The 22,831-nt window shown below is 39.8% G+C and overlaps 1 protein-coding gene across 2 annotated transcripts in view; it reads left to right on the top strand.

Moving 5' to 3' along the window:
• LOC101433871 (aldo-keto reductase family 1 member C1-like) overlaps positions 1-22,831 on the top strand; it is a 47,801-nt gene that overhangs the window by 5,879 nt on the left and 19,091 nt on the right. Inside the window, exons 4-5 of one of the 2 annotated variants that reach the window (XM_004477368.4) lie at positions 12,168-12,245; positions 14,944-15,066. In XM_004477368.4, coding sequence (XP_004477425.2) covers positions 12,168-12,245; positions 14,944-15,066 — 201 coding nt within the window. The remainder of the gene's footprint in view (positions 1-12,167; positions 12,246-14,943; positions 15,067-22,831) is intronic. The other variant, XM_004477369.4, reaches the window with a different exon arrangement.

Here is a 22,831-nt window from a genome sequence, read left to right on the forward strand (position 1 = left end):
CTGAAAATGCCCCCACACCATATCTCTTCTTCCCTCTCCCGACCATCAGCAGCCACCGTGGCCACCCTCTCCACGTCACTACTACAATAGTTCCCCAGCAGAACACCAGTTAAGTCCAGTCTAAGTCTGGCTAGCTTCACTCAAGATAATGTCCTCCAGGTTCATCCCTGTTGTCATATGCTTCACAATTTCCTGTCTTCTTACAGCTGCATAATATTCCATCATGTGTATACAACACAGTTTGTTTATCCGTTCTTCAGTTGATGGACACCTGGGTTGTCTCCAACTTTTGGCAATCATGAATAATACCACTACGAACCATGGTGTGCAGATGTCTGTTCATGTCACTGCTCTCAGTTCTTCTGGATATATACCTAATAATGGTACTGCTGGGTTACATGGCAAATCTATATTCAAGTGTCTTTGGAACCGCCAAACAGTCCTCCACAGTGGCTGAACCATTCTACATTCCAACCCACAATGAATAAGTGTTCCTATCGCTCCACATTCTCTCCAGCTTTTACAATTTTCCAACTTTTTAATAGTTGCCATTCTAATAGGTGTGAAATGATATTTCATTGTAGTTTTGATTAACATTTCCCTAATTGCTAGTGATGTTGAATATTTTTTCATGTTTCTTCATGATTTGTATTTCTTCTTTGGACCATTGTCTTTTTAAGTCTTTTGCCTAATTTTTTTCTTTTTTTAAAGATTTATTTATTTATTTAATTCCCCCCCCCCTCCCCTGGTTGTCTGTTCTTGGTGTCTATTTGCTGCGTCTTGTTTCTTTGTCCGCTTCTGTTGTCGTCAGCGGCACGGGAAGTGTGGGCGGCGCCATTCCTGGGCAGGCTGCTCGTTCTTTTCACGCTGGGCGGTTTTCCTCACGGGCGCACTCCTTGCGCGTGGGGCTCCCCCACGCGGGGGACACTTTTGTGTAGCAAGGCACTCCTTGCGTGCATCAGCGCTGCGCATGGCCAGCTCCACACAGGTCAAGGAGGCCCGGGGTTTGAACCGCGGACCTCCCATATGGTAGATGGACGTCCTAACCACTGGGCCAAAGTCCGTTTCCCTTGCCTAATTTTTAATCAAGTAGTTTGTCTTTTTATTTTTGAGTTGTATGATCTCTTTATATATCATAGTTATTAAACCCTTATTGGATATGTGATTGTCAAATATTTTCTCCCATTCAGTTGACTGCCATTTCATCTTTTTGACAAAGTCCTTTGCAGTGCAAAAATGTAGAATTTTGAGGAAGTATCATTTATCTATTTCCTCATTTGTTGCTCATGCTTTGAACATAAGGTTTAAGAAACTACTGCCTACCACAATATGTTTTCCTAGATTTTCTTCTAGAAGTTTTATGGTTGTCGCTTTTATGTTTAGATCCTCAATTCATTTTGAGTTAATTTTTCTACAAAGTGTCAGATAGGGGTCCTTTTTCTCCCAGTACCATTTGTTGAACAGACTGTTCTGGCCCAGCTAGGTGGGCTTATCAGCCTTGTCAAATATCACTTGACTGCAGGTGTGAGGATCTATTTCTGACTTCTTGATTCAGTTCCATTGGTTAATCTACTTGTCTTTTTGCCAATACCATCCCGTGTTTACCACTGTAGTTAAGTAATATGTTTTAAAATCAGGAAGTGAGAGTCCTCCAACTTTGTTCTTTTTAAAAACATTTTTAACTATTCAGGGCTGCTTACCCTTCCAAATAAATTTGATAATTGCCAATTCCATTTCTGCAAAAAAGGCTGTTGGGGGCTTTTTGGGGATTGTATTGAATCTGTAAATCAGTTTGGGTAGAATTGACATCTTAATGATATTTAGTTTTCTAATTCACGAACATAGAATGTACTTCCATTTATTTAAGTCTTCTTAGGTTTCTTTAGCAAAATTTTATAGTTTTCTGAATACAGGTCCTTTATGTCCTTGGTTAAGTTTATTCCTAAATATTTTATTGTTTTAGTTGCTATTATAAATGGATTTTTTTTCTGATTTCCTCCTTAGATTGCACATCTGTAGTGTATAGAAATGCTATTGATTTTTGAGTCTTAATCTTGTATCCCACCACTTTGCTGAACTTGTCTATTAGATCTAGTATCTTTATTAAGGATTTTTCAGGAGATTCTGTATATAGGATCATATCAACAAATAGTGAAAGTTTTACTTCTTCTTTTCCTGTTTGGGTGCCTTTTATTTCTTTATCTAGCCTAAATGCTCTAGCTAGAACTTATAACATAATACTGAATAACAATGGTGACAGTGGACATCCTTGTCTTGTTCCTGATCTCAGCAGGAAAGTTTTCAGTTTTTCACCATTGACTACAAAGCTAGCCGTAGGTTTTTTATATATGCACTTTACCATCTTTAGAAAGCTTCCTTCTATTCCTATCTTTTGGAGTGTTTTTATCAAGGAAGGGTGCTGTATTTTGTCAAATACCTTTTCTGCATCAATTGAGAGGATCATGTCATTTTTCTTCTTCAATTTATCACTGTGGTTTATTACACTAATTGATTTTCTTGTGTTGAATCACCCTTGCATACCTGGGATAAGACCCACATAATCATGGTATATAATTCTTTTAATGTGCTTTTAGGTTCTGTTTGCAAGTATTTTGTTGAGGATTTTTGCATCTATATTTGTTAGAGATATTAGTCTGTAATTTTCTCTTTCTTTGTAGGATCTTTATCTGGTTTTGGTATTATGGTGATACTGGCTTCATAGAATGAGTTTGGTAGTGTTCTTTCCTGAACAATTTTTGGGAGGAGCTTGAGCAAGTTTGGTATTAGTACATGTTTGAATGATTGACAAAATTCAACTGTGAAGGCATCAGATTCTGGGCTTTTCATCTTTGCTCTCAGTCATTCTGGGTATTTACCCACTAGTTGTATTTCTGGGTCATATGACAAATCTATATTCACTTCTTTAGGAACTGCCAAACAGTCCTTGACAGTGGTTGTACCACTTCTACATTCCCACCAACAGTGAATAAGTATTCTTATCTCTCCATACCCTCTCCAATACTTGGCGATCTGTTTTTAATAGTTGCCATTCTGATAGGTGAGAAATGGTATCTCATTATAGTTTTGATTTTCATTTCCCTAGTTACTAATGATGTTGAACATTTTTCCTGTGTTTTTTTGCCATTTGTATTTCTTCCTTCAACAAATGTCTACTCAAATCTTTTGCCCGTTTTTTTAAAGATTTATTTTTTATTTATTTCTCTCCCCTCACCCCCACCCCAGTTGTCTGTTCTCTGTGTCCATTTACTGCATGTTCTTCTTTTTGTCCTCTTCTGTTGTTGTCAGTGGCACAGGAATCTGTGTTTCTTTTTGTTGTATCATCTTGCTGTGTCAGCTGTCCATGTGTGTGGTGCCATTCCTGGGCAGGCTGCACTTTCTTTCGTGCTGGGCAGCTCTCCTTACAGGGTGCACTCCTTGTACGTGGGGCTCCCCTATTTGAGGGGCACCCCTGTGTGGCAGGGCACTCCTTGTGTGCATCAGCACTGCGTGTGGGCAAGCTCCACACAGGTCAAGGAAGCAGACTTCCCATGTGGTAGGCAGATGCCCTATCCATTGGGCCAAGTCTGCTTCCCTCATATTTTTTTAATCATTCTATCAGTCTATGTCTTTTGATTGTGGAGTTTAAGCCATTAACATCAGTGTGATTATTACTGTAAAGGCATTACTTACTTCATCCATTTCGTCCTTTGGCTTTCTGTTGTTATGTCATTGTATTGTCTGTCATCTTATCCTTTAGTTTACCCTTCTTGATAATCTTCATTTTACACTCTTCTCCAAGTCTCTCATCCATGTTTTTTCCTGTCAGGTTGCTACACTCCCTTTAGTATCTCTTGTAATTCTGGTCTTTTGGTAACATTCTATCAGTTTTTGTTTGTCTGTGAAGACTTTGAATTCATCCTCATTTTTGAAGGACAATTTTGCTGGCTACTGAATTCTTGGCTGGCAATTTTTCTCTTTCAGTACTTTAAATACACAATACCACATTCTTCTTGCCTCTGTGGTTTCTGATAAGAGGTCAGCACTTAATCTCATCGAGTTTCACTCGTATGTGATGATTTGCTTTTCTGTCACTGCTTTTATAATCCTCTTTTTATCGCTGATATTTGACATTCTGACAGTAGGTGTATCTGGGTAGGTCTATTTAGATATATCTTGTTTGGGGTGAGTTGTCCTTCTTGTATACTGATATTTATGTCTTTCATAAGGGTTGGGAAGTTTTTGGTCATTATTTCCTCAAATATTCTTTCTATGCCTTTTCCATTCTCTTCTTCTGGGACACTGATAATGTGAGTGTGCATTTTGCATTGTTGTTAAATTCCCTGAGGCTCTGTTCCATTTTTTCCATTCTTTTCTTTTTCTGTTCTTCTGTTTTTTCCAGTTCAGATGTTCTGTCTTCAAAATCACTACTTCTGGGAAGTGGACTTGGCCCAGTGCATAGGGCATCCACCTACCACATGGGAGGTCTGCAGTTCAAACCCTGGGCCTCCTTGACCCGTGTGCACCTGGCCCATGTGCAATGCTGATGTGCACAAGGAGTGCCGTGACTCTCAGGGGTGTCCCCCGCATAGGGGAGCCCCACATACAATGAGTGCGCCCTGTAAGGAGAGCCGTCCAGCGTGAAAGAAAGTGCAGCCTGCTCAAGAATGGTGCCACCCACATGGAGCGCTGACACAACAATATGATGAAACAAAGGGAAGCACAGATTCCCGGTGCCACTGATAAGGATAGAAGCAGTCACAGAAGAACATGCAGCGAATGGACACAGAGAGCAGACAACTGGGGGGCGGGGGAGGAGAGAGAAATAAATAAAAAATAAATCTTTAAAAAAAAATCACTACTTCTGTTTTCAAGCATTTCAAATCCACTCTTATGTGCTTCTAATGTAGTTTTTTTTGTTTTTAAAGATTTATTTTTTATTTATTTCTCTCCCCCCACCCCAGTTGTCTGTTCTCTGTGTCCATTTGCTGTGTGTTCTTGTTTTTGTCCACTTCTGTTGTTGTCAGCAGCATGGGAATCTGTGTTTCTTTTTTTTTTTTTTTTTAAAGATTTATTTTTATTTATTTAATTCCCCTCCCCTCCCCTGGTTGTCAGTTTTCTGTGTCTTTTTGCTGCGTCTTGTTTCTTTGTCCGCTTCTGTTGTTGTCAGCGGCACGGGAAGTGTGGGCGGTGCCATTCCTCGGCAGGCTGCTCCCTCCTTCGCGTTGGGCGGCTCTCCTTATGGTTGCACTCCTTGCACGTGGGGCTCCCCTATGGGGGGGACACCCCTGTGTATCATGGCACTCCTTGCGCGCATCAGCACTGCGCATGGGCCAGCTCCACATGGGTCAAGGAGGCCCGGGGCTTGAACCGCGGACCTCCCATGTGGTAGACGGATGCCCTAACCACTGGGCCAAAGTCCGTTTCCCTGTGTTTCTTTTTGTTGCATCATCTTGCTGCATCAACTTTCTGTGTGTGTGGCGCCATTCCTAGGAAGGCTGAACTTCTTTCACGCTGGGTGGCTCTCCTTCGGGCCCCACTCCTTGTGCGTGGGGCTCCCGTATGCAGGGACACCACTGTATGGCATGGCACTCCTTGTGCACATCAGCACTGCATGCAGGCCAGCTCCACATGGGTCAAGGAGGCCAGGGTTTGAACTGTGGACCTCCCATGTGGTAGACAGACGCACTATCCACTGGGCCAAGTCCACTTCTCTCTAATGTAGTTTTTTTTTTCTTTCTTTCTTTCTTTAATATTAGATTAAAAAAATATGAGGTCCCCATGTACCCCACCCCCTCACCCTACTCCTCCCCTATAACAACAATCTCCTCCATCCATCATCATGAGACATTCATTGCATTTGGTGAATACATCTCTGAGCACCACTGCACCTCATGGTCAATGGTCCACATCATAGCTCACACTCTCGCACATTCCACCCAGTGGGCCATGGGAGGACATACAATGTCCGGTAACTGTCCCTGCAGCACCACCCAGGACAACTCCAAGTCCCAAAAATGCCCCCACATCTGATCTCTTCCTCCCACTCCCTACCCCCAGTAGCCACCATGGCCACTTTCTCCACACCAATGCCACATTTTCTTTGATTACTAATCACAATAGTTCATGAATAGAATATCAGTAAGTCCACTGTAATCCATACTCTATTCCTCCATCCTGTGGACCTTAGAATGGTTATGTCTACTCCACATCTATATCAAGAGGGGGCTTAGATTCCAGATGGATGCTGGGTGCAATTTCTCCTGCTTGGCTCCCTGGTGTGGTGGTTGACTTTCTTCACCTCCATGTTAGATGATTGGGGTAAGTCAAATAAACCAGAGTGTAGGATTTGCAAGTCTATTGAGGCTCAGGGCCTGGCTATCACATGGTCAGTCCAGAGATTCAGGTCCCCTGGTTCTACAGTTCTACAGTTCTAGTAAACATAAGAGGAGAGGCTTGTGGACAAAGATCACATCTAAATCCAGCTCCATCACACAGAAACACAAACTCCAAAGTAGGGCCAACTGACATGGCACTGAACTCCATCTGCCATGACCATAGAACCTGTAGGTCTCTGTAGCCCTCAGGAGAATCAATTCCTGGGGTTATATCTACTTTATCTCTCTCTGGGACTCTGCTGAGGTGTGCATAAGGGCAACCCCTCTGATGACCTCCTGGCTCTTTTTGGAGACTCACAGCCATATATACTCATTTGTCCTTTGCATTTCTCCCTTTTCTTCAGGTCAAAAAGCATTTTTAATTTCTGGTATTATATGTAGACTGAGATATTCTGTTGGTCTGAGTTGACCCTTTTATTCAAGGTCATTTTCTAGTTACATCATCAGCTGGTACTTGGTAGTAATCTCTCAGTGCCAGGGAGGCTCATCCCCGGGAGTCATGTCCCACACTGGGGGGAAGGCAACACATTTACATGCTGAGTTTGGCTTCAAGACTGGCCACATTTGAGCAACACAGAGGCTCTCAGGAGGTAACTCTTAGGCACCCTGCAGCTCTAGGCCTAGTTCTTATTTCAGGAACACAGACTCACAAGCATAGTCAATAGTATCAAGGGCTCATTGTTGGACCTTCCTTCTTTTTTGGTCTTTGCCATTGCACTTGGGGGATTGTTGCTGTTCCTTTAGGGACTGTGATAGAGTTCCTCTGGCTAGGAACTCATCAATCCATCAGTTGTTGTTTTTAATTGTAACCACTATGAAAATATCCAAACATTTTTATGTACCCTGGATATTTGCCCTGTAGAACTCCCTGCCAACCATGTATCCCCTGTCAATAACATCCCACACCGGTATTCCTCCCCTGCCACTGTTGAACCTCTTTGTGATCCAACACTTCTTCAAAAGTGAAGCCCAATATATTGCCAGGTTCCATTAATAGTAAAATGGAATATAATGATGAGTTTAAAGGTTAGATATAGAATACATATTAATTTAGGAAAATTAAGGTAAAAATAAATTGGGTACCAAACAATTTAAAAATGCAAAAGCTTTGTTTTGGATATTTTGCTTTCCATTACTGCAATAAGTGTTGCCCTGTATGCAAATTGGCAAGGCAACTACTTCCATCTTTTCCTCAGTGTCTACATCCTATCTTTTTCTTTTTTCTTTTCCTAATTATTAAGCTTATCTTCATGAAAGTTTTAGATCACAGTAATTCATATATACAATATACTCTAGTAGAGTTTTAATCTCATCCATTGTGTCTTTCATTCCCATAAGTCTGCTACTTTTCTTTGCAAGCTTTCAAATTGTTCTTCATGCTCACCCAGTTCTTCTTAATATCCATTATTTTTTTAGTCATATTTTCCTTAAATTCTTTGATGTGATTTAGTAGAATTATGTCATTATTACTGATTAATTGTTTTAAATCCTGTATCACGTCAGGATATTTGGTTAGTTCTTTTAGCTGGGCCATCACTTCTTGTTTCCTAGTATAGCTTGTAATTTTTTGCTGATGTCTAGTCATCTGAATATGTTGCTGAATTTACTCTGATATCAAGCTCTCTCCCTTGCCTATTTTTTTTCACAGTTCTTTGATTCAACACATTCTCAGTCTTTAAAATTGCTCAGCTGAAATTTTCAAAATAGGCCAGGGACTCACTAGTGTGGCACAGATTCTCTCCCAGGGGTTAGGATACTGATAGAACAGAGAACAATTTTTGTCCATGCAACGTCCAGACTGGTCAGTAGATGGCACCAATCAATGCACCTTGCCACAGAAGGTGTTTCAGTCTCAGCTCTCTTGTGTTACTAGGCTGAATCTCCAGAGCAGAGATTCAAAGGAGCCTCTGCTGGCCAAATTCACTGAAGAAACACCCCCCCCCCCCGACTCCCCCTCCCTTTTTCCTTGAAACAGTTAACAGGGAGGAAGATGTCTGTTCCCCTCTAAGTCTTCTTCAGAGAGCCAGGGGTTTTATCCCAGCTTAATATCTTGGGAATGGAGAAGGGAAATCCTTCCCAGCTGCTGCTGGGGTTTGGTAACTCAAGTTTGTTGTTTTTGCTTCTTTATCTCTCTGTCCCTCACCCTTCTGGGAGGTGTGTAGCACTGTCCTGGTCTGCTGACCCTCAAAGCAGGTCTCTCGGATAGCTTTTGACCTTTTCTCTGTTGTTTTTGTGAGAGCATTCAGCTCTGCCTGTTAGTGGGACACCATCTTTCCACAGTTACTCCCTTTTGTTTCTTTATCTAGCCTAATTGCTCTAGCTACAACTTATAGCACAATACTGAATAATAATGGTGAGAGTGGGCATCCTTGTCTTGGTCCTGGTCTCAGCAGAAAAGCTTTCAGTCTTCACCATTGACTACAATGCTAGCTGTAAGTTTTTCATATATGCCTTTTACAATCTTGAGAAACCTTCCTCCTATTCCTATTGGTTGGAGTATTTTTTATCAAGAAAGGGTGCTGAATTTTGTCAAATAACTTTACTGCATCAATTGAGAGAATCACATGATTTTTCTTCTTCAACTTATCAATGTGGTTTATTACACTAACTGATTTTCTTGTGTTGAATCACCCTTGCATACCTGGGGTAAAACCCATTTGATCATGATGTATAATTTTTTTCATGTGCTTTTGGATTGGGTTTGCAGTATTTGGTTGAGGATTTTTGTATCTGTATTCATTAGAGATATTGGTCTGTACTTTTCTTTATCTGGTTTGGTATTAGGATGGTGTTGACTTCATAGAATGAGTAGCAATCTTTTCTGTTCAGTTTTTGGAAGAGCTTGAGCAAGATCTGTATTAGATCACCTTTGAATGATTGAATGATTAGTAGAATTCACCTTTGTAGCCATCTGGTCCTTGGCTTTTCATCTTAGGGAGGTTTTTTGTTTTGTTTTGTTTTTATACAAAGGCTTTTAGTATAATCACAGTGTTATGCATTCATCACCACAAAAAATTTTAGAACATTTTTGTTACTCTGAAAGGAAAACTCCACATCCCTTAGTATTCCTTCCCCAACCCTACATAACCACTATCTAATTTCATCTTTATAAATTGATTTATATTTACCCTTTATATAAATGGCATCATACATATTGATGCAGTACTTTGTGTCTGATTTTTTTCACTTAGCATTTTCTTTTGGTATGATATTTTTTTTTTAATTTTTTTTTATTGACTTTGTAATAATATTACATTAAAAATATATATGTGAGGTCCCATTCAACCCCATCCCCCCACCCCCCCTCTCCCCCCACCAACAACGCTCGTTCCCATCATCATGACACATCCATTGGATTTGGTAAGTACATCTTTGGGCACCTCTGCACCTCATATACATTGGTTCACATCATAGCCCATACTCTCCTCCATTCCATCCAGTGGGCCCTGTGAGGATTTACAATGTCCGGTGATTGCCTCTGAAGTACCATCCAGGGCAGCTCCATGTCCCAAAGACGCCTCCACCTCTCATCTCTTCCTGCCTTTCCCCATACCCTTCGTCCACTATGTCCACTTTTCCCATTCCAATGCCACCTCTTCTATGTGGACATTGGATTGGTTGTGTTTTTGGTATGATATTAACATTTTGTAGTATAGACATACATTTGTTCACCTTCAAAGAAAAAAGATCTTATATATGCTATTTTACCTATATTTATATTTCATATGCAATTTTACTATACTCTACAGTTCCATGTTACATTTTTTTAGCTTTCCTTTTAATATTATACATGACCTGAGACTTTTCCTTTTAAACCACTTTGATATCCACATAATATGTACTGCTACTTACAAACATTATGTTGGGTTTTCACCCTTTCTATTCATTTCCAAAGATTAACCCATATCTTTTTTTACCAGTTCTGCACAAGTTAACTTTCACCTTTCTATTGTCTAAACTCATTCTATATTCTGGTGACACAATTCAAAGTAGTAACTCCATGAGATTACACAATATATTCAGTTCATAGTACCACAATCACACCATATTGGCTTGCTTCACTCAACATTTTGTCCTCCAGGTTCATCCATGTTGTCATATGACTTCATTTCTTCTTACAGCTACATAATATTCCATCATGTGAATACTACACAGTTTGCTTATTATTCATCAGTAGATGGAAAACTAGGTTGTTTCCAACTTGGCAATCATGAATAATGCCATCATGACCATTGGTGTGCAGATGTCTGTTTCTGTCACTGCTCTCAGTTATCCTGGGTATTTACCCACTAGTGGTATTGCCAGCTGATATGGTGCATCTATATTCAACTACTTTAGGAAGTGCCAAACAGTCCTTGTCAGTAGCTGTAACATTCTACATTCCTATCAACAGTGAATAAGTGTTCCTGTCTCTCCACATTCTCTCCAATACTTGTAGTTCTCTGTCTTTTTAATAGTTGTCATTCTGATAGAAGAAATAGTATCTTATTGTAGTTTTAATTTGCATTTCCCTAATTGCTAGTGATGTTGAATATAGAGAGAACCAAAAGCAGTTTTAGTCCATGCAATTTCCAGAGTGGCTAGCAGGTGGCTATCATCAACACACTTTTCCACGGGGAGGAAATCTCCTTTTTCCTGCATTTGGTCTGGCCAGAGCCAAGATTCAAAGTGGGTTCAGCTGGCCAAATTCACTGAAAAAAAAAAAGCCACCAGACTCTCCCCTCCCTTTTCTCTCGTAACAGCTGACAGGGAGGAAGATGACTATTCCCTCTCTGTCAGCTGTGGTGAGCCAGGGGTTTTGCCCACCTTAATATTTTGCGGGTGGTGGAGAGGAGCACTTTCTGACTGCCATGGGAATTTGGTAACTCATATTTATTGTTTTGGATTTTAATCTCTAGATCCCTCAACCTCCTGGGAGTTGTTAGCACTGTCCTGTTTTGCTGACCCCCAAAGCATATCCTTTGGACAGGTTTTGTCTCTTTCTCTGTTGTTTTTGTGAGATGGTTGAACCCTACCTGCCCAGTCTGATACCACCTTCCCACAATTCCTCATTGTATTTTTGATTTGCATTTCCCTAATCATTACTGATGTTGAACCTTTTTTTGTGTGTGTTTTTTTGCCATTTGTATTTCTTCTTTGACAGTTGTCTATTCAAGTCTTTTGCCCATTTTTTATTTAGGTAGTGTTTCTCTTTATTGTTGAGTTATCAGCTTTGTTTTTGTCCCAGCACTTTCCAGTGGTGGCCAATATGCCCATGAGGCAGGCTTATGGGGATTAGCACTTGAGAACATCCCTGGTTTGTCTAGCCTCCTTATAAATCCTGAGAAGAATCTAGATAGACCCTGTTGTTTTGTGTCTTTACTCCTGGGTCTTTTTGTGTGCAGAGCATGAGGAAATATGATTGTCAGCCTGGGGGCAGGGTTGCAATGCATTTTTGATGGAAATTAAGACCACAAAACATACTGCCTTCTCAGATGGAGAGATATTTCCAAAATATAAGAGGCAAACTAAAAGTAACCTAAGTCCATTTTGAGTCTCCAGTAGGACTTTGTATGATATATATTTATTGAACATATAATAGTTGGAAGAGATTATAGGAAGCCTGTCTCTGAAGACATTCTTTACCATGGAATATGCAAATGACTATGTAAAAATCAGTATGTGGAAAGTTTCATCTACCCCATCTATCCCAGCCCTAGATGAACCTGACAGCACAACTAAGGGCAGAAGCATTAATTTTTAAGCTCCCTATAATCATTGCTTCTGTTCCAGCCTGGGGAAGATGTTCTCCCTAAAGATGAACATGGAAATTACATATTTGACATAGTCGATCTCCGTGCCACGTGGGAGGTGAGTGTTGTTCCTCTAAGAAGAGTGTTCAAATGACAGAGCCATGAGAGGGGGGTATGGTTCACTCTTCCACCAGTGAGAATTTAGAATTGTCCCTAAATGGTCTTCAAACTGAATGTTTTCAAATATATACTCAGGAATTGGACAAATGATCCCAAAGTTCTCTGGAAACTCTAACATTGTACATATTATTTAGTAGAAGTTTACTGGTCACACAGTGTGATTGGCCTTCACAAAGGAAACTGACAGAATCCCATGTCTATTTGGAGCACAGGCAGAAAAACCTCCTCATGGAGGATGGAAGGAGGAAATTCTCTATTTGTTCTAAAAGGGTATTGGAAATTGGTTATAATATTAATATTATAACTTTCATCAGTCATGTGTTCCCAGTACTAGTGAGTATGTAGGGTACATAAAATTTCAGAAGGGCTATAGGAATTTGGAACATAAATGTGCAATCCTGCATCCAGCCTAAACCTCCTCTGGAAAATGAGAGTCAGACATGGAATTTCACTCTGACAAAGTAAAATTAAATTTTTCTGCCTCATTAGTAAATTTGAGTTTTGGGAATGTCAGTTACCATAAACTAGGTAGAAATTTCACCCGTGGAACAGAATTTCATTGATAAATTTAATCAGAAAAATAAAGTCCTGTTATTCCATAACTACCAATGCCTACGCTTCCTCTATTGTCCAGCATTCCTCACTGGGCAAAAGAATTTCTGTACCTGTCCTGGCAGAAGATAAGGGAGATCTCTCCCATTGACCTACTCATTGTTCTGGCTCCCAGCCTGGTGCTCACTCTACATGTTTTACCTTTTCTCAATCTAAATATTTCTATAATCCAGTTGGAGGAATGCTTACAATTTTGATATATTCAGTCTACTGTACATAGACTTGGAATTATGACATTCATCTATTAATCTACTATTCAAAAATATTTACTGAGCAACTAATATGTATGAGGCATTGGGACAAAATTCCCTACCCTCATTGTTCCTACATTGAAGTCAGAAGAGTCAGAAAATAAAAAAGTAAAAGGATAAACCTAAGTTTCTAAGATGGTAATATGTTATGTGGAGAACAATAAAGTAAGGTAAGGAAGATAGGGCAGACCATGAGGATGTAACTGGACCATTTGCAGTTTTACAGGCCTCAAAGTGAGAGTCTCATTTCAAGGAGGATATCTGAGCAGAGATATGAAATGAGGGATGAATAAAGGGGAAGACTATTTAGGGAGAGGTAGCAGCAAGTTCATAGGTCTTTAGGTGGTAGAGTGCTTTGTGTCCAAAGAAAAGCAAGATTCCTCCTAGGACTGGAAAAGAAAGAGTGGAATGAAGCCGAGGGCAAGTGGGAGAGTAGATCATTAAGGACTTTTTAGGAGGACTTTGACTTTTACTCAATATGATCTAGGAAGCTCTTACAGGGTTTTGATATGATTTATTTTTTAAGAGGACTACCATATATCTGCAATGTCTTTTACAGTAGCCACATAAGGCAATTTACATAAATTATAAATCATTAATGTGAAAAAAATCAGTACTTTAGTCATATATTTTAATTGGCAAATAGTTGCATTTGTCCAGAGGTTACCATATAGACAGAGTGGACGTGGAATATTTCCATCACCAGAGAAAATTTTATTGAGAACACTAAATGCTGAGAAATATAGGCTAGTGAGGTAAGAAAAGAGGCAGGAAGACAAGCAGGGAGGCACTTTAATTAATCAAAAGCAGTAGTGAAGGTATTATGGCATAGAGGCAATGAAAGTGGTGAAAATAGAGGCAGTGAAAGTGGTGAGATTAGAGGCAGTGAAAATGGTGAGAACCAACTGGATTCTGGACCAGTTCTGAACACAGGGATGAATGGGTTTTCTGCTATAATGGATGAGGGTGTGAGACAATGAGAAGGACTGACTAACTCTGAGGTCTTTGACTTCAGCAAATGGGATGGTGGGTCTGGCATTCACTGAGATGGAGAGGACTACAGGAGGAACAAGTTAGGGGAGAATATCAGTAACTCTTTTGAACTTGGTCAGTATGAGATGCCTATGAGACATCCCAAATAGACATGTTGAGTGGCAGCTAATCTATGAGTCTATAATATCAAAGTCTTGCTGTAGATCTTGGATGGAGATATCAACTTGGGAGTTTTGGGCAAGTGGATGACATTTAAACCATGAATCTGGATGAGATCACTTGGACTCCAGAAGTTCCCAAACTTAGAATTGAGAGTGATGATGAAAATCTAGCAAGAGAAGAATCAAGGGGATTAGGAGAACTACTGAAATAGTTCAGTGGCTGGAACCAAATGATGAAAGTGTTTTAAGGGAAGAAATTAATAACTGGATTCAATTTTGCTGCTAGGTCAAATGAGATAGGCACCATTAAATTTAGCAACTCATAATCTTACAAAGATTGTTTGGTGGAATAATGGGAAAGGGTGTTGGAGATTTATGGGAATGTTAAAGAGAGATAGGTAAAAAAAAAAATTTTTTTTAAAAAGAGAGATAGGAAGGGAAAGAATTGGGAACGGAGAGTATAAGCATCTATTTCCCTTAGAGTACAATAGACTCTCCTGTTTTCCCTAGAATGAAATACTCATTTCTTTCTATTTAATTCATCTCCTTCCCTTTTTCATTTTTTGTTTTTTAGACAATCTATTTATCATATTCCTTCTTCCCAACCTCTTCTTCCCAGGCTCTGGAGAAATGTAAGGATGCAGGACTGACCAAGTCCATTGGTGTGTCCAACTTTAACCACAAGCAGCTGGAGATGATCCTGAACAAGCCAGGGCTCAAGTACAAGCCTGTCTGCAACCAGGTCAGTAGCCTCCTTAGCCCACCAGGACCTTTCCCCTTTCTGTTCTTCACACCTTTCTTCCTGCACTTCTGCCAGATGTCTACGTATCCTCCCTTCCTTCTCATCTTAGCTTTGTGGGCCAGAATATTCTAGAGAGCATCTCATTTGTCTAGAAGGACAGTGACAGAGCCCTTAATTGTCTTATAGTCTTAGTGAAAATGGTGGAAAGACATTAACATTAAATTATATGAAAGAATTTAAAGGAAGGGAGAGGAGATTGAAGAGGGTTGGAAGAGTAAACAACACCAGCAGGAAGAAGGTGGACTTTACCTGAGCTTTAAAGCATGACCAGAGATTGGGTGGTGAAGGTGATTTGAAATGAATTGACTTTAGTAAAGAAATCCGTTAAAACTTGGAAATATGAGTATAAACAAGGAAAGAGTGAAAATAAATCAGATAGGTGTTCAGGGTTTGTTTTGGGATTGGAAGCCATATTCCTTAGTCCCAGTCCTTGACAGAGGAACCATATGGCAAAACTTAACATGAGTCTGTTAAATAATCCATGTTTGAGGAATTAGGTAATTGGTTTGAAGTGATGATAAAGGTGCAAGAAATGAACTCTAAGGAACTTTTGCAGGTAGGAAGGGCAAATCTTGTGATTAAATCTTAGTCTGGTTTTCCTCTTTGCTTTCTACAAATAAAGTAACTGTCTAAATATATCTATTCTGAGACTGGTTCCTTGTTCTAACTTACCTTTTAGTAACTTGGAACCTAGGAGTGGTAGAGGGTCCTACACTGTACCATATATTTACAAAATTCAAAAATATATATATTTTTTGAAATTTTTACAAATATATTTTTAATTTTTGAATAAATTCAGATTTACAGAAAAGTTGCAAATTTAGTACAGAGATTTCCCATATACCCTCCTCTCAGCTTCCCCTAATGTTAACTAATGCCTTACATTTGTCAAAAAAAATTATCAAGGGTACATTACTGTTAACTAAACTTTGGATTCATTTTTTTATTTCTTATAGCAATGTTATAAGTTACTCCATTAACACAAGATAATAACTACAATAACAATGAATCTGCTTTGATCCATAGTTATACTTCCCCTTATTTTTGTTCATTCCTCAATCTTGAGGGATTTGGGATGATGTCCACTCTGCCTGAGGCTGAAAAGAAATGTAGATATTATGGGGCAGAGGAAAGGAATTGGTTTGCTTGCAATTGAAGATGCCCCTTCCTTTGGGGATGGGACTGGCCCATCATCATTGTTTTGTTAGTTGTCCAGGGCAAGCCCAAAGAACTGGAGAGTAAGAGTTGGCCATAGCACTGCTGGGTGTCAGGCCTTAACCTGCATATGAACAATATGAAGATTTAAGTCTCTGACAAATATACTTAGCAGGTAAATTGAAAATTACAGGTTCAAATAAAATGAGTAGAAGAATCATGATTAGGGGAACTATAAATATATCACTAGGTTATATTGGGGAAATAGTAAGGGCTCACCGAGGGAGTGTTGATTTCATGAGGCCATGTGGCTTGCTTCCTATGGTGTCCAGATGTTGCTAGAGTCCTCAGGATCACTTTTTTTTTTAAGATTTATTTATTTCTCTCCCTTCCCCCCCATCCTCCCACCCCGGTTGTCTGTTCTCTGTGTCTATTTGCTATGTCTTCTTCTTTGTCCACTTCTGTTGTTGTCAGCGGCACGGCAATCTGTGTCTTTTTTTTGTTGCATCATCTTGTTGTGTCAGCTCTCCATGTGGGCAGTGCCATTGTTAGTCAGGCTGCACTTTCTTTCACGCTGGGTGGTTCTCCTTATGGGGCGCACTCCTTGCGCGTGAGTCTCCCCTACGCGGGGGACACCCCTGCGTGGCAGGGCACTCCTTGCATGCATCAGCACTGCGCATGGGCCAGCTCCACGTGGGTCAAGGAGACCCGGGTTTTGAACCGTGGACCTCCCATGTGGTAGACGGACGCCTTAACCCCTGGGCCAAGTCTGCTTCCCCAGGATCACATTTGTATGTGGTTTTATCTTTTTTATATATAGTGATATAGAACCATTGGTTAAATAGAAGCATTTAAAATTTATTGTAGGTCTAGTATTAGTTTTACCCTAATTTTTTTCAAAATTTCCAAAGTAATATTTAAAATATGATAGTTAACATGCATATTTTCCCCTTGTGTCATGTTTACTGATTTCTTTCAGATTAAGTTGTAGACTTGAAATTTCACCCCTACTGTAATTCAGGAGGTCAAGCCCAGGAACGGTGACCAAATAATTTGGTATTCCAGAGAAACCACACAGGAGCCCAGCAGGAGTAGACATGCCTTTCATACTTACAAACCCGAGGGCAGCAGATTGGGGGGGAACTCTATGGCATCTCTCAGGGTTAGAGGCTTATAAAGGTATTATAGGGGGTTAGGGGGAAGGGACAATACCCTGAATAGCTACAGAAATGCTACAGGAATGTGCATGTGATTCTCAAAACATTCTCACCTCATCTTTGCTCTTATCTTCAAGGACGGGGCTGATGACCAGTACAACCCATCCATCCTCGAGGGCCTCAGGTTCACAGAAAAGGCATTTTGCCTTCATTTACCCCACACTCTGTGCTAATGCTCTTTCCACCATATAATCTACCCTTAGATCTTCTGCAATATTTGAGCAGTCAAGGCATTGGAACATTGCATTTAGATTCCACAGCAACAGTATAAAAATACAGCAGAATAATAGGAGTAACATATACATGACATTGAACATTAATGCTTGACAGTGAAATCACACAATTCAGGGAGGTTTATGAGGAGTTTATAGTATCATACATTTTTCCCCTTCTAAATTCTTTGAGTTTTCTTTAGTGACACTAAAAACTAGTTTGGGTATAAGAAAAGTCCACATAGATAGATATACATAGAGCTCCAGGAGGAATAGGAGAACTCAGATGATTAATAAAAACTTTTACTGGCATTTTTTTTTTTATAAACTGTGGTTTTATAACAATGTTTTGGGTTACTTTTATTTCCAATAGGCTTAAGATTACTAACCAGCAAGGCTGCAACAGCCAGTACTATGGCCAAATGACCTCATTCTCCCCCTTTGTATGGTTTGAGGCATAGGCAACAACAGGTTATTATTACTTCCCCATTTGGGTTGTAGGGCTGCTGGTCCTTTAACTTGTATTCTCCATGCCTGCGTTGGTTCATAATTGTCTTTTATTTGTTCCTTTAAAAAGTTATTTATCCTTTCTATAAAAAGTTCAAGCAATATTGGTCCATAGCTCCAATATTGTGTGAGGAATCAGGTAAATGGAGTTTTTTGTCACTTTCAGTTTGGGCTGTCACCTTATAAAGGACACTCACTTTTTCTAGGCAGTGAATAGTAGCCAGTAGGCTACAAGATCCCATGGCAGTGTTAGTGGCATTGAAAGCATATTTTGCCACTGCCGAAGGGACCAATGTAATTCATTTGCCATGTGCTACTGGGCCAATATGTTCCATCCATTGAAGTAATTGTTGCAGTCGTCAAGAGTGAGTACAATGGACACTTGTGGGTGATGTCCATGAGCTGCTGGCAAAAAACAAGCAGCTGGAACTTCTGGGCTAGACAGCAAAGAGTCTAGTAGTCACGATGTCTGCTTTTTCTGTGGAGCCATTCTGCTGCTTTTCAGGCCTCAGTGGCATAGCTCTGGATCTTCACAAAGGCTTCTGCCTCAACATTCCTGAGGGGGGTGTTAGAGGAGTGAGCAGTGATGTGACAGACAGTTACCTTTTGCAGGCATTCCAGAAATTTTTCCACAAATCTCTCCCCCACAGAAGGTGGTTTACAACAGTCCATTGTTCCTGTCTTGTTTGTAGTATTGACAATCCACCCCTAGATATGGATGTCAGTCTTCAGAGTGACCAGACACTACTGGGTTAGGCCTTCTACTTGCAACAGGGTGTGGTATGCTGCACACAGCTTTTTTTTTTAAGGGGCTATGTCATAATTTGGCCTCTTTCCACAATTGTGACCAAACCCTAAGAGGTATTCATTTAGAATGTTGCCTTTGCCACAAACCCACCCAAAGCCAATATTGGTGCTGCCACATCCGATTCACAGGGTAAGTCAGAATCCACCACCACTCCCCCATGGTTGAATATGTGCTATTGCCCTCTTTGCTTCTTAAAAGCAGCCTGCTGGGGTGGAGGTGGGGGTGGGGGTGATCTTTCCCATTCCCATGCACAACCAGTCCTGATTAACACATACAATGGTTGTGAGCTAAATGAGTGATGAAGGGTCTCCAGCACCCCAACAACACCACAAATGTGAGAAAACATTTTACTTTATCAATTACAGCAGAAGATAAAATTTTGTCTTACCCAACCAAGCAACACTTAAGAATTTGGTAGAGCAGCTGGGACCTTGCAGCTTGTCCCAGTTGTTTGCCCATCCCAGGCTCTCAAGATAATACAGCATTGTTTCTGTTGCTTCTTTTAATTCTGAAAGAGGATTACTGGTTAACATAATATCAATATAATGAAATAGGGTTATAGCCACAGGTTTTTTCCACGGGGCCAGATTCTTTGCCATCAGGCCAGGACAGATGGTTGGGCTATGCAGATAGCCTTGGGTAAGCACAGTAAAAATTCACTGTTGGTCTTCGCACATGAAGGTGAAGGCAGGGTGGCTTGAAGTGACTAAGGAGATACTAAAGAAAGCATTAGCAAGATCTAAAACAAAGTGATAGAGACATAACTGGGTACTAATTTTTTTTGCAATAAACTAGCAATATTTGGGATGCTGCATAAGCAGTGATGTTACTCTAACTTACAATAATCTACTGTTATGTACCACACCTGGCAGCCTCTTGATTGGCCATTCTTTTTTCATGTATCCATGGAGCTGCTTCTTTAGCAGAGGTGGGGCAAATCAGACAATAGGAGCCAAAGCATCTGCTTCTTGATTCCCAGGCTGAGAGGTTGTTTCTGTGACATATAACATCTCCAAAATAATTAAACCCATGATTAACAACTTGAAACTTTTATCTAATATTATGCAGAAAACATTGTTAAATTTCTATGAATTTTATACAGTCTTTAAGTATTTATATGAACGTTTTACCGATACAATTTTGATTAACATAAGATTAAAAAATTCCTTTTAATTTTATAACAGTTTTTAAACACTTTTCATTCAACTTATTAACACATCAAATGAACTTAACTATTTTTAGGACTTCACTTTTTTCAAGATTGAAGAACAAATCTTTTGCAACAGTTTGAAATAAAAAGAAATAAAAAGGTGTTGACAGTTGTCGGGTTTGAAAATTATGCCTTTTCAAAAGCAAGAAGACTTGTTTTTCATAAACCATCCAAGGACATGATAAGGTTAAAGAACAAGAGGCTATTTTTATAAAACAGACTTTTTCTTTGTATACTCATTTTTCAGTAGAAAACCCTATAAACTTCTACTCAAACAGACAAATGACAAAAGCAACTTTGTTACATTAATAAAGAAAGAACCAAATTTTAGTTTTGTATCATTATACTATTTGATACTAAAAGTTTTAAAACTTTATAGATAGACCCATCAAATCTTACTTAACTTGGACCACAAAAATTCCTTTTCCACAAATCTTCTGCACTTTCTGTACTCATTCAGCTTTTGTCCTACAATTTACTCTTTCTTAATAACCAGTTATTTTATCTTTGGACAAAATCACTGTCTTTTTCCTTAATAATAGAAACACATTCTATATATCTTATGCACATAAGTTACCAAAATGATTTTGGAAACTCTTTCCAAGCAAACCTCTTACGACATACAATTACCATTAACACTAAACAAATTTTCCAGAGTAATGTTTTAATTTGGTCATATGTAAACAAAACTTTTCTTTATTTCAAATACCTAGTAGGATGCAATCTAGAAACAATCTTTGGAGGCAAGTTGGCAGGGGAGGCTGATTACTATCAGGACTAAGCCATGATTTAATTGCAGGCTTACAAAGCAGCCAGCATGTTTCTGTTTCACTTTCAGTTACCCAGTTTAAAAGTTATTACATTAAACTTTAACAGCACTGATTTTATCAATGTGGTTATTCAGGCCCAATTAGAATTCGCATGGAACTAAACCAGAGAATGTTAATGTTGCTAAGCTTTTCTACTTGTCCAGCAGCTTTATTCTGTCAGCGCCACTAGCCCACAGTCATGCCATTCAGGGGACAGGGGCTTTGCAGAGTTATGCCAGAACGTTGTCCTTATTTCAGTTAACTTTTTAGCCGAGTATTTTCTCCCTGATCTACTTGGACTAGTCTAAATTCTCTTTCTAATTTAAGCTCCTCCTCTACCATGCTCACGGGATTCAGCTGTCAGATGTTTCTGGGAGCACTCTCTCAAGGCTGTTAACAAGGGCCAAGCAGTGGCTGCAGCCACGGCTGGATGCTCTTTCCTTTTCATGGAGACATCGTCTACATTCTTCTCTAAATGCACTAACCCTGCAGGCATATACAGGGCGTCGCCCAAGTCACATACAGGACCCCAAGTGTCTATGAGGCAAGTCAGCTGTAACTACATAGAGGAACGGGGCCACCCGGGGATTTCCCCCATAGAGTTACCTATGACTGACATGCCGCCCACAGCTCTGACACCATTAGAAGACCCTGGAATATCTGCCAACTATGCCAACTGTAAGGCAGGTCGTCAAACCCGGGATGGCAGACCGAGCATCTTGATCTTATAGAGAAACTACACGGGAGCCCAGCAGGAGTAGACATGCCTTTATTACTTACAAACTCAATGACAGGAGGTTGGGAGATAGTTCTATGCCACCTCGCAGGGGGTAAAGGCTTATAAAAGTATTACAGCAGGGATGGAGGAGGGACAGTGCCTGAAACAGCTACAGAAATGCTACAGGAGTATACTTGTGCATTTGATTTTCAAAACATTCATGATTTCTGATGAGAAATCTGCACTTTCTTACTGGGTGTTCCTTGTATGTGATGGTTTGCCTTTCCCTTGCTGCTCTCAGGATTTCCTCTTTATCTTTGACATTTGACATTTCAAGTAGTATGTGTTTTTGTGTAGCTCTATTCAGATTTATTCTGATTGTGGCACACTGCTCTTCTTAGACATTTAAATTCATTTTTTTCATGAGGGTTGGGAAACTGCAGTCATTATTTCTTCAAATACTGTTTCTGCCCTTTTCTCTTCTCTTCTCCTTCTGGAACTCCCATGACGTGTACGGTGTTGCTCTTCGTGTTATCATTCACCTCCCTGAGCCCCTGCTCGATTTTTTCCATTCTTTTCTCTCTTCAATTTTATATGTTCTGCTTTCTGTATCACTTATTCTTTAGTGTATCATTTTGAGTCTGCCGTGTATGCCTCTAATATGGTTTTTATCTTACCTTTCATGTCTTTCAGTCATGAGCTCTGCTATTTTTCTTTTCAGATTTTCACATTCTTCTTTGTGCTCGCTCAGTGTCTTCTTGATGCCCTTCATCTCTTTAGCCTATTGTCTTTCAACTCATTAATTTGATTTTAGAAATTTATATGAATCTCATTAATTAGTTGTCTCAAATTCTGTGTCTTATCTGGGCCTTTGATATATTTCTTTGATTCAACCTGTTTCAGGTCTTTAGGATTGTCCCTATTAGATGTTCAAATCTGGACCTTGAACCCATTAATGTTTTGCAGATCCACTTCCAAGGAACTTAGGGAGGGAGGCTGTAAAGGCTGGATAAAGCCTTTCTTACTTATTTATTTATTTTTCCCATTAAAAAAGAGATTCATTTATTTG

The sequence above is a fragment of the Dasypus novemcinctus genome, chromosome 20, assembly GCF_030445035.2.
Source record: "Dasypus novemcinctus isolate mDasNov1 chromosome 20, mDasNov1.1.hap2, whole genome shotgun sequence".
Classification (NCBI taxonomy): Eukaryota; Metazoa; Chordata; class Mammalia; order Cingulata; family Dasypodidae; genus Dasypus; species Dasypus novemcinctus.